The 12,260-nt window shown below is 40.9% G+C and overlaps 1 protein-coding gene across 2 annotated transcripts; it reads left to right on the forward strand.

The window, feature by feature from the left end:
• The first annotated feature begins 611 nt into the window (after positions 1–611).
• Positions 612–11,481, forward strand: trpc6b (transient receptor potential cation channel, subfamily C, member 6b). 2 transcript variants are annotated; one of them, XM_032509745.1, is made up of 12 exons: positions 614–997; positions 3,694–4,465; positions 5,457–5,642; positions 5,873–6,037; positions 6,229–6,454; positions 6,943–7,170; positions 8,215–8,479; positions 8,585–8,780; positions 9,915–10,121; positions 10,358–10,408; positions 10,762–10,837; positions 10,931–11,478. In XM_032509745.1, the coding sequence occupies exons 2-12, from the start codon at positions 3,716–3,718 to the stop codon at positions 11,050–11,052; spliced, it is 2,472 nt and encodes an 823-aa protein (XP_032365636.1). In that variant the 5' UTR covers positions 614–997; positions 3,694–3,715; the 3' UTR covers positions 11,053–11,478. The 2 variants fall into 2 exon arrangements, with proteins under 2 accessions (XP_032365639.1, XP_032365636.1); XM_032509748.1 differs by lacking the exon at positions 10,358–10,408 and having other exon boundaries at positions 612–997; positions 10,931–11,481.
• Positions 11,482–12,260: the final 779 nt, after the last annotated feature.

Below are 12,260 nucleotides of genomic sequence, written 5' to 3' on the forward strand. Positions count from 1 at the left end.
ACCCCGGGGCCTTTTTAGTGAGGCCTAAATCATGAATGATTTAATTTAAAAAAAAACATTTTATTGACCAATGACAAAAAGTTTTTATGTTATCTCCCTAAAATTATCTGCCCACTGGGGAAATCTGCATATAAACATAAACTATTTTAAAAAATGCTAATTTATTTTAAAATTTTTATAAACAAAACTTAAAAAATTGGTTGAAAAAACCCTTTCCCCCCAAGACTTTTTGCACCTTAAACCCCCAACTGACTTCCCTAAAATTATATTTTGGAGAACTAAATATCTACACTTTCATTTTAAACAGAATTGTTTTTGCTTAGCTTAGCTGCTGGGGGATGGTGCCTCTCTCGTGAAATAAAGGTGTGTTGGAATTACCTTTTATATTTGATGGCACCAGAGTTAAGAGGATTTAGGAAAAGCTTTTTTCCAGATTGTTTATGGACATGGGCCACTGCATCAAATAATCTATTTTCAGGGAGTCAAACGCCATATAGAGTATGAGTGGTGATGTTGCCTGCAGCCATCGCACTGACAAATAGCTCGTAATAAAAGTACCTTCGTTTTCTGCCTCAGTTTAAACAATTAAAATAAATGCTACGACCAGTAAGATCATCGCAGTCTGCTGTCCTTAAATTAGTTTATGGGAACTCAAGGAAATTAAATCGAGATAAAACAATTATATAGGCCTAACCTCAAAAACAGGACCCAAGTGTATTCGAGAAATGCTAATATCCTATTTTGTGAAACACACCTTATGAGCTGCTAGAATCCGCCCACTGGGCGTGCAGAGGCAGCGCCGTCAGCATCCAGAGCCATCCAGACCCAAGGTGGGACCAGTGTTATATGCAGTCTATGGGTGGGACGCAGGGTGTCAGACAGGTGGTCTGGAGGCTGACATGGGCTGCAGCTGCTCGCTTTAGGACGTAGTCTCGGCTCGCAACGACTTAATGAAGAGAAAATGAAGTCATTTGGCACACCAGTCGTCTGTGGGAAGGTGAGTGGGCCATCCTGTTTGACTTTGGAATGTTGATGATGTGACACATATAACATGCATATTGAATATTATTGCATACTGAATATAATTGCCTTCAAAAATCAATTGAGAAATATTGGTGTGTGTGTGTGTGTAAGTAAAGCTACAAAGGAAAAGTCTCTGGCCCAGGATATTGCTAAAATGTCACACTGATACTTAGTGATCTCTTCCTATCCAATGTCCCATTGTTTTTAAAATCTCCTATCTTGCCTCTCATTGTCACATTTACACTGATGTCTTCTGATCTCGCCTACATGTTGAGAGATTTGATGTGACTTTTGTTTTTTTAAAGTTGCTACAAATGTTTGGTGTTAATATCACATGCAAATGCACACAGCTCACCTAACGGCATTCATTGCAGAATAAGCTTATCTACAATTTACGGTATAATTAAAGTAGTGATGGTACTTCCAGTTTGGACACTATCATGCTACGTCAATTTTGTTGTTGCTTTTCCATCTCCTAGTACCTCCTAGTTGCCTGTCATAATGAAATAGAGCACGAAAAACAAGGAACTCTCAGAAACCCAGGCAGGTAAATCTACATGGAACAAGCTATGTCAGTTGAAAGGCAAAAAAACATTACAGCAATCTTTTTTTACGTCATATTTATTCTATTTGAGTTGGGATTTCTGCACCGTCCCTGGCTGAACAGCATGGTGCCATTTTTATATTTGATCCTTTCTCAGCCAATACAAACTAAATGCCAAAGACTGGTAACTGGTCTGTATTAGACTATATTCTGTAGGTCACACTATGTGCACTCATCAGATTTCTCAGTCATGTAAAATTGTATTAACACTAATTATGATTGAATGAAGGGGCGTCGTTATCAACCGCCATTATCTGTAAAGAAGCTATTAGCTCCTGAGATAACCACATTACTCAAATGTAATTAGTGAACAGAAATTGCATTATCTCGTTTGACAATGACACAAAATAGAATTAGTATTAGAGATGGTCACTGTCATTTGATAGTATGTGTTTCATGAAGCAGGACCATAAAGCAGAGAACAGCAGGCGGGCAGATGAGGTTTCAAAACGGAGTCCAAGCAAAAAACTAAAACTAAGGAAGCGGGAAAAACAAAAAACCGGAGCACAGGGGCTGGCAAAAACCTCACAGGGAAGGTAAACTTGCAGGAAAGACATGAGATGGTGAAACGTGCTGGACCACATAACACGTCAAACAGAAACAAGGATCCGACACGGGACAAAGAAAGCACAAAGACTAAATCCAGAGGGTAACGAGGAAACAAGAGGCAGGTGACAAGAGGGCTGGGAAACAGGTTGAAAACATCAGGTAATCACGGAGGCGGGAAAACACAGGAAGTAGAACTAAATACAAGACGAGACAGAGACCCAGACTTCAACATAAACACATACAAGACCATACACAAAAAAAACTTACAAAAAACGCAAGACAGAACCAGGCTAAGAAACATGTACAGGAAGACTAAACAATAACACAGGACATGAACACCAAACCACAACATTATGGTCATTAATGAAGATAACACCATGATTAAATAAAAGTTTGCAACTGGACTTATGCTCAAATACTTGATGACGCTGTGTACTATTCCAGGAAGGCAACATGTATTTGGTAACTACCAGGCAGAGGCTGAGTGGATGACAGTGCCAGGCCATGAAACGCAGGAGAGCAGATGATGAGTCTGTAGGTGGTGTCACACATGTAGGGCAAGTTATAAATCAGCAGAGACCAGCTGTCCGTTCACTACTTCAACTAATCATGGAGAAGCAGCGTTCAGTAATCATGCTCCACATATCTGGAACAAACTCCCAGAAAACTGCAGGTCTGCTGCAACTCTCAGTTCTTTCAAATCGGAATTGAAGAATTATCTTTTTGATGCTGCCTTTTTTAATGAATTGTTCATTTTGTACACTGCACTGCAACTTTTTTTTGTTGCTTGTATTTCACACCTGTCTTATTTAATTTGAGCAGTTTCTAAATTCTCGTTAACAAATGTTTTACTGCTTATTGATGTCTTGAATTGCCACGTTGCTGAAATGTGCTATTCAAATAAAGCTGCCTTGATTTACCTTACTTAGGTCGGTGTGGTCTCATTCACGAGGCCTTTTTTAAAATATAGCTGGAGCCGATGTTAATTTACCTGAACCGGTAGACTAATCAAAGTAGAGTGTCTGCTTTGTAAGAAAAATACATTTAAAAGACAGGTAAGGACAGGGTATGTGATTTGGATTTTGAGAGTGGAATTTGTATATATTAATATTTTGGCTTACATTAAACATAGTATGTGATGTTAAGCCAATACACTTTTTGTCAAATTCAGCGACTATCTCCTCACTGTCACCTAGCTCTCCATTTTCTGTTGTGATGTTAAGAAATACACAGCCCTGGCTGTGTAAAGTGGAAAACGAACAGAAAGGAGGGCATGAGCCAAACCACACTATTCCAGCCAATCAGCAACCGTTGATTGGGGGGGGGGAGGAGGCAGCACGTGAATGTGGTAGTAGTTATCTTTCCATGAATCTGGAGGGCAGAGCTTTTGAAGGGGGGTTCTATTTGTTTGGTATAGTTGAGTTCAAATTCCAAAGGTCTTTGCCCAGCATCACTAACTGCACCTTTAGTGAATTTACAAAGAAAAGGTCTTCAGCCACATGCTTACCTGTGTTTAGGTGGAGCAATGAAGGGGGAGCCATGATGCAGCGGCAGCAGGCTGTAGTCAAACCCAGGAGACAAGCGCTACGGGGAGCCGGTTACCTGTACCATGCTCAACCCTCCTCCTGCCTTTCCCTGACAGAGGAACTCTTCTTAGAAGCTGCAGAATATGGCAACATTCCAGAAATCAGGCGGATGCTGGAGGAGCTGCCAGACCTTAACGTCAACTGTGTGAATTATATGGGCCAGAATGCACTGCAGCTGGCAGTTGCCAATGAGCACTTTGAGGTAACAAAGCTCCTACTTAGGAAGAAAGAGCTCTCTAGAATAGGAGACGCATTGCTTTTAGCCATCAGTAAGGGCTACATCCGTATAGTGGAGGCCATACTGAGCTATCCGGCCTTTGCAGATGCTCAGAGGCTGACTAACAGTCCCAGCCAGGCGGACACAAACGACGACTTCTTCGCCTATGACGAGGACGGCACACGTTTCTCTCACGACATCACTCCCATCATCCTGGCCTCTCAGTGCCATGAGTTTGAAATCGTTCATATACTGCTTATGAAGGGGGCCCGTGTAGAGCGGCCCCATGACTACTTCTGCCAGTGCAGGGCCTGCAGCGAGCAGCAGAGGCATGACTCATTCAGCCATTCACAATCTCGCATCAATGCATACAAATGTCTGGCCAGTCCAGCGTATCTGTCCCTGTCCAATGAAGACCCAGTGATGGCGGCTCTGGAGCTGAGCAATGAGCTGGCAGTTCTGGCCAACATTGAGAAGGAGTTCAAGGTGCAGTATTTCAAACAACATACTTGTTTTTATACTAGAACAGGGGTCTGCAACCTGCAGAACCTAAACCCCTCTCTAGTTGCTCCTACAACTTTGACAAAAAATGATATTGAAATGACTAACGGTTCTTTTTAGCATTTTAATTCCTCACTGTTATGTTAACCTTGTCATCATTGTTACTCAATCAATATATATAATCAATTTACATTTCACTCAACTAAAATGTGCGTCATGGCCAACATCCCTCTAAGGCCCAGTGCCTTATCCTCTAAATCAGGGGACTTCAACGTTTTTTAAGCCAAGGACCCCTTAACTGAAAGAGAGCTGGAGCAGGGACCCCATACTACATTTATAAAATTAAGTTGGATATTAAACTGGGCCTACAATAACTTGTAGGTCGGCCTAAAGCTTTATACATTCCATTTTTGCATAGAATACTTAATTTCTATTAAAATAGTCTTTTAATCGTTGCAATGATTTTATAAATCTTTTTTTTTTTCCTTTTAAAATATACATGTGGCACAGTGAATCTTTAGGACTAACTGTATCTTTGGATGGCTACCTTAGAGACTACCTTACTTATAGGCCAGTGAACCTATGTTCAGTGGGGATTTATATTTGCTAATAATATGTTGGATTCATTAAAAAACTTTCAAATTTTAACAATAATTTGCCTCCCCCCTTGCACTGATTCTGAGCACCCCCTAGGGGTCCCGGTCCCCCTGTTGAAGCTCCCTGCTCTAAATGTTGCCCCTCTCTACAGAGACTGCCAGAGAAATTGTTGACAGGCTCAACTACGTTTTGCAGCTCCAGACAGATTAAAAACAAAAAACAAAAAAAGTCAAAAAAATTTGACAGTAAAGGTTGCTGACCCCTGTACTAGAATTGCAGAGACGAGACGTGCATATCAAAGATGCACTTAAAACAAGACTTGAGGTTTTGTGGTGCTATAGGGTGCTATCAATTGATAGGTTGCCTTTGTCTGTTATAGAATGATTACACAAAACTGTCCATGCAGTGTAAAGACTTTGTGGTGGGACTCCTGGATCTGTGTCAAAACACAGAGGAAGTGAAGGCCATCTTAAATGGGGACACCGAGTCCAGTCAAAGGTCTGAGACCGTCGGCAGACAAAACCTCATCAGGTTAAAACTTGCAATAAAATATGAAGTTAAAAAGGTAAGCATGTGAGAAAAGCAATTTCATTTTTTTAAGGGTTAGAATAGATGCACTCGTTTTTCAACCTTGTGTTTTTCTTGCACAGTTGTGTCTGCAAATAATCCCCCTCTCCTCTCATCTCCTCTCCTTTCCTCTTCTCTCTCCTCTCCTCTCTTCTCCTCTCCTCTCATCTCCTATACTTCCCTCTCCTCTCCTCTCCTCTCATCTCCTAAACTTTCTTCTCCTCTCAGTTTGTGGCACATCCAAACTGCCAACAGCAACTCCTCTCCATCTGGTATGAGAACTTGTCAGGACTCCGTCAGCAGACCACAGCAGTTAAACTCCTCCTAGTCCTTGGTGTTGCCCTTGGGTTGCCTGTCCTGTCCCTCATGTACTGGATAGCACCGTCAAGTAAGGTTAGTTCAGAAAAAAGTAATTCTTTGTTTTACTGTAAGAGTTAGATTCAGCATTTATGGTTTTGTCTTTTTGGGAACATCTTCAACCCTTCTAACGGAGTTAAAATAGAAGTGACATGACTCTAATGTTGCTCCATGACACTTAATAAAGTCAAATGTTGTTCTGTTTGCCTGTCTCTGACTTGTGTCAGATAGGGAAACTCATGTGTGGACCGTTCCTGAAGTTTGTGGCCCATGCAGCGTCCTTTATGATATTTCTATGCCTGCTGGTCCTGAACGCAGCAGACCGCTTTGAGGGAACGTCGCTGCTGCCAAACATGACCATCCACGATCACCCCTCCCAACTGTTTCGTATGAAGACCACCACCTTCACCTGGATGGAGATTCTCATCATATCCTGGGTCATAGGTCATAAGTGTAAACACCCCCACCCCCCACTCTTTCCCATGTATACAATCACAACTAGCTGTCAGATCTTTTACTATGACGTTCAGTATATCTTTTCCCATCTCTTTGTCACTCACACACACTCTGTTGTTGGAAGGCCAAGGATATGACATGCCCAGGGTTATAAACCCCCAAACATCTATCACGCTAGGAAATTGCCCACATAGATTATTATGTATTCTTACAACATCTACCACGATAAATCAGACTGGTAATAAGGCGGTTTCCAAAGGCAAAAAAAAAAAACAAGGTGACACTTTCCTATATCACTACAGGCAAGACTTTGTAGCCATATCACACACGCTTTTCCAGCATTCAGAATCAATAAATCCTATGTGATTTGACTATCAATTCAAGCCTTATTTATACAAAGATATTCAAATCATATCAGCCATAGCTTCATTTGAGAGAGAAAGAGTGTGACTGTCAACCAAATGTGTGATTTCCTTTGCCTACAGGGAAGATCTGGGAAGAATGTAGAGATATTTGGTCGCAGGACATCCGGGAATACATCTCAGAACCCTGGAACCTTCTGGACTTTAGTATTTTGACCATTTTCATGACTTCTTTCATTGCCAGATTAATGGCTTTCTGGCATGCATATTCTGCCCAGTGTTACGTTGACAAGCACTACACGGACCTGTCCAACACGACCTTGCCTTTTGAGATACAGTATTTCCAGCTGGGTAAGTGTGCTCCAAAGAACTCAAATATTATCACTACATTCAATAAATGAGTTTACACACACACACACACACACACACACACAGTCAAAAGAACAAAAAATGGTGACGCATCGCACAAAACGTACAGAAAACATAAGCATACATTATCTCATCCGAATGTGATCAAAGAAATCTGATAAACCTCACACAAGACCCCCCTACCTCCCCCCTCTCTCACAGAAGAGAACCCACAGCATATCCTCCCCCTCATATTCTACTTAATTCCACCCAGATTGCACATTTCCCCTAAATCATGCTGGGATCAATAACTCATGTACTGCACAATGCCGTGTCAAATTAAAAAATATTGCACCAGTACCTTACCAGATATTGCACATCCTACAGTCATAATGGTGAGTACCACCCCCCCCCCATTCCATACACACACAGATCTTATCCCTCAGTAGCTTGATTGAAAGCCACACTAAAGAGAAATTCAGCTTGCAGTTTGGTAACCTGTCCCTCCTGCCTGATGGCGTTAGATCATTCTGATTTGGGTCACCGCCTCCTCAAAGATCTCCTAAAGAAGAATTGATGGGCTCTGGCCAATTCTTTTTCCAAGCCTTTTTTTATCAAGTTTAGGAGCTCCAATTAGTTTGATTGACAGGTTACCAAACCCTAATAATGCAATAACAAACAATAAATTCAATGTCTGCCGTATAGCATGATGTCTTTGTCCACGCCATGAAGTCTACTTCATGGCGTCTTCTTAAAAATGACTTGGTTGCATCAGATACACTGCATGAATTAGTAGTATTAAAGTATTGATCCGAGTCAATTAATCTTTACCGGATTCTTTTTTTCATCTTCATAATTTTGAGACCTAGAACATGAAATCCCTAACAATAAATAAAGAAGTGTAATGTATCTAACTGTCTGGCTATATTGTTACGGAGAAATGCCCATGCTAAATGTAGTCCCCTGTTTGAGTTCTATCGAGGTATCCAAATGGAGTGTAAAACATGAAAACTGCGAAAACAACATTGTATAAACATTGTTTTGCAGCTCGAATCAACTGGGTTCCCTCAGACCCGCAGCTCATTTCTGAAGGCCTGTATGCCATCGCAGTCGTGCTGAGTTTCTCTCGCATTGCCTACATCCTTCCTGCCAACGAGAGCTTCGGCCCTTTGCAGATCTCTCTGGGAAGAACCGTTAAAGACATCTTTAAGTTCATGGTGATTTTCATCACTGTATTCGTGGCTTTCATGGTGGGAATGTTCACTCTGTACTCGCACTACCTCGGAGCCAAGCACAACGACGCCTTCACAACGTGAGTGATGACTACAGACTCTTGCAATTACGCTTTTGCCTGAAAAAGTAACTAACACGGTGGTTGCACTACACTTATTCAATTCCCATTTCTCTGTTCCTCCAGACTCGAAGAGAGTTTCAAAACGTTATTCTGGGCCATCTTTGGCTTGTCAGAAGTGAAATCAGTGGTCATTAACATCGACCATAAGTTCATTGAGAATACCGGCTATGTTCTGTACGGGGTGTACAACATCATCATGGTGATTGTCCTGCTGAATATGCTCATTGCCATGTTCAACAGCTCCTTCCAAGAAATTGAGGTACGCCTTAACCGTTCATATATTAGTATTAATTTATGTGTCTTGTATACTGATGGAAGCTCTGAAAGGAAAGGTGAAAAAAGAAAATATGGGCAATGTTTCCCACACGTTTATCTCCTACGTAACAGATGTTTCCTCCTAGAAGATAATACCATAGAGTGTATTTTCTTATTAGGAGACACTATACCATACGTATTTATGAGATAAACTTTTAGGCTTAAAGCTGTAGTGTCTAACTTTTTGATATTAATAAACGTCTGTTACATTTAAGCCATTGTTAAATGAGTTGCTACAAAGCTAATTAAGACCATCAGCTCCACACAACTCTCTCTGGACGTCTTAGTATGGCTATGTTCAGAAGATGGTGGCACCCAGCGAGTGGAGATAAGGACCTCTTCTGATGAGTTCATCATGTTTTTTTAATCCTCCGTGTTGTCCTGGTGGGGGGGGGCTGTATTATGTGGATGCGCCGACAGGTTGGTGCCATTACTTAGAATTGTTCAGGGGGGTGACGGAAACTACACACTTTAGCTTTAATTAGGCGGTTTTGGGAGCGAGAAAGCCGTGCAGAATGAGGCACTTGGTGCACAATACAAAGGGAATTGCAAATGCATCATAAACAAAAGGTTTTACCTTCTCAGTTAACTACAAATATCCACTCTCAAACATAAGGAAACTGTGCATAAGCTCTGACTTAACAGACTGACTTAACAGATTTAACAGTGACGATATGTAGTCTGATGAAATCATGTTGTGTGGAAAATTAGGAGATACACTTTGAGGTATTATCTCCTACGTGGGAGATCAAATTAGGTTTTGGCGAACTTTGCCATATTTGTTTTCCACTTATCCTTTCAAGGCTAACGTACAGTGATAATAATGAGCATTTTGTTGTAAGACCACAATTATTTGGGAACAATTTAACTTGACGAAGTGTCAATCAACGTTTTGATTTACTGCTGATTCATGCCAAAGTTTTAGTTCAGTTTTGAATAGGTGCTGTATATGTAATGCATACAATAATATTGCAGATGTAATGGACAAATGTAGATGAGTCGATGAAAGTGGCACATTAGACATACAAAGTTTCCCCTGGCTAGTACCCCTCCTTACCGATTCTTCATGTGGGGGCAGGATGATGCTGATGTGGAGTGGAAGTTTGCCAGAGCTAAGCTCTGGTTCTCGTACTTTGAGCATGGCGGCACGCTGCCTGTGCCCTTCAACCTCGTCCCCAGCCCCAGGGCTGTGGTGTCCCTCTTGCTGGGGATAAGGAGATTTCTCTGGGATGTACTTAAAGGCAAAAGCAAAGAAAATGCAAATGATGAGCCGGAGCTTAACAAGGTGAGACAACAGCTCTTGACACAAGTGATATTTCAAGCAGGGAAACAACTACATTTACTCTGTTGAATGGATGGAAATGAATAGCTAGAGACATTTCTAATAGGTCTGGTAAAGTTGACCTATGTTCTTTGATACAGATCTACAGGGCCCTCTTGTGTCACATTTATAAGTTGCAGGTGTAAAAGTGTCTCAAACATTCAGTGCTTCTTCTCTTTTATCTCGTGGTCTTATCTTAGTTGAGGCAACAGGAAGATCTGAGTGTGGAAGGATCGCTTTGTCGTCACCAAGTAAAGCATTATTCATTTCCTAATTAACCTGTTCATAACTGTGGGTAGTAGTAGTTTTGTACATATACACATGTGAACATAATATTTCAATGTTATTTTAGTAGGCTACCTCACATCTAGAGGACACTTTGAGGTACTTGCACCAATAAAGCGTGTCAATGAAAACCATACTCTATAACAATAGAGTGAAAAAATGTAATTTCCTCCTGCAGGATCAATAGAGTATCACTTAATTTTAATCTGAATCAAACATGCTCAGTGGCAAGAGTCTGCATTCGTTCTTTTTCCTTCTGAATCTTTAGAAACAATAAGCTCATCAGTTTAAGACTTAAAGCCTCTATTCTTCATTCCAGGATACAATGAATCGCCTCATCAAGAGATACATCTTAAAAGCACAGAGAGATAAAGACAACGATGAAATCAAAGAAGGTGAGTTCAGCAGGTGTTAGATACAGTGTCCGGATTGCCGAATTACGAAACACAATTTGACGCTGATTGACTTCCTGTCCCACATATCATCAGGTGAACTGAAGGAGATCAAACAGGACATCTCCGGTCTCCGGTACGAGCTGCTGGAAAGGGCCAACCACGACATGGAGACCCTGGCACAGCTCATCAGGCAACTGGGAGAAAATCATGTTTAGCAGAAAGAGGAGCAGAAGAATGAGCCGGCTATACTCTCCTGAGAAAATATAAAGATTGGAAATGTATTTACTGGACACACTGCACTGAACACACACTACTAAACCAAAACAACTGATAAAAATGGAAATTCTGCTTTTTTTTTTTTTTTTAAATGGTTAACATCCTTGATTTTTATCCCTTAGTGTAAATGCATGTACTGTACCTGTCCCTATCAGTACAGTTCTGATATACTAATATGCACTGCTGACTGCTGACATATGATGGTGCTGCCTATTCCCAGCTGTTATATGATATGGTTTTACTTAGAGAATATGGTTTGAGGAGAAACGCTATACATCTAGCCCAAGAAAGGCCAGCTAAGTGACCAGGTTGGGACAGTGTGGAGGCAGGAGCAGACAGGAGGACAAAGGCATGCAACTAAAGCCATATTGGGTAACACGTCTCACCCTCTTCAGTTATTCCTCATCCGAGTGGAGGGTCAAAGGGTAGAGAGGATGTTGTGTGCTGTAGAGATTGTAAAGTCCCTTGAGGCAAATGTTTGATTTGTGACATATAGATATGTAAAAAATAAATTGATTTGACTTGGCCTTGTTGTTCTTGTTCTGCTGTACAGAGTCAAACTCCTTGTATATGCTAGGCCAATGAAGCCGAAGACACTACCAACTCCATAACGTGAATGCTTCACCCATCGTCATCCTGGCAGCACACAAGATCTTTACTATCACCACAGTTTCAAGATTAGTGTCACCAGTTTATCGGCTCAAATGTGAAATATGGTCCCAATCTATCCTTTTGTTACTACCATGGCCAGAGAAGAGAACATTATGACTAGAGCTGAAAAGATTAATTGATTAGTAATCAACTATTAAATCAGACACCAACTATTTTAATAATCGATTACTTGGTTGGAGTAATTATTTTAGAAAGAAAGTCAATAATTCCAGCTTGTTAAATGTGAATGTGTTCTAGTTTCTTCTCTCCTCTGGGACAGTAAACTGAATATCTTTGAGTTGTGGACAAAACAAGAGATTTGAGGACGTTATCTTGGACTTTGGAAAACACTGACCCATATTTATTTTAAGTATTTTTCTGACATCATACTGACTACTTAACAACTCGATAAAAATAACAACACAAATAAAATAAAATAGTCTACAGATTGAGCAACAAAGCCCTAAATATGATGTCACAGTGAAGTTGACCGTGG

Source organism: Etheostoma spectabile, chromosome 3, assembly GCF_008692095.1.
Source record: "Etheostoma spectabile isolate EspeVRDwgs_2016 chromosome 3, UIUC_Espe_1.0, whole genome shotgun sequence".
Lineage (NCBI taxonomy): Eukaryota > Metazoa > Chordata > Actinopteri > Perciformes > Percidae > Etheostoma > Etheostoma spectabile.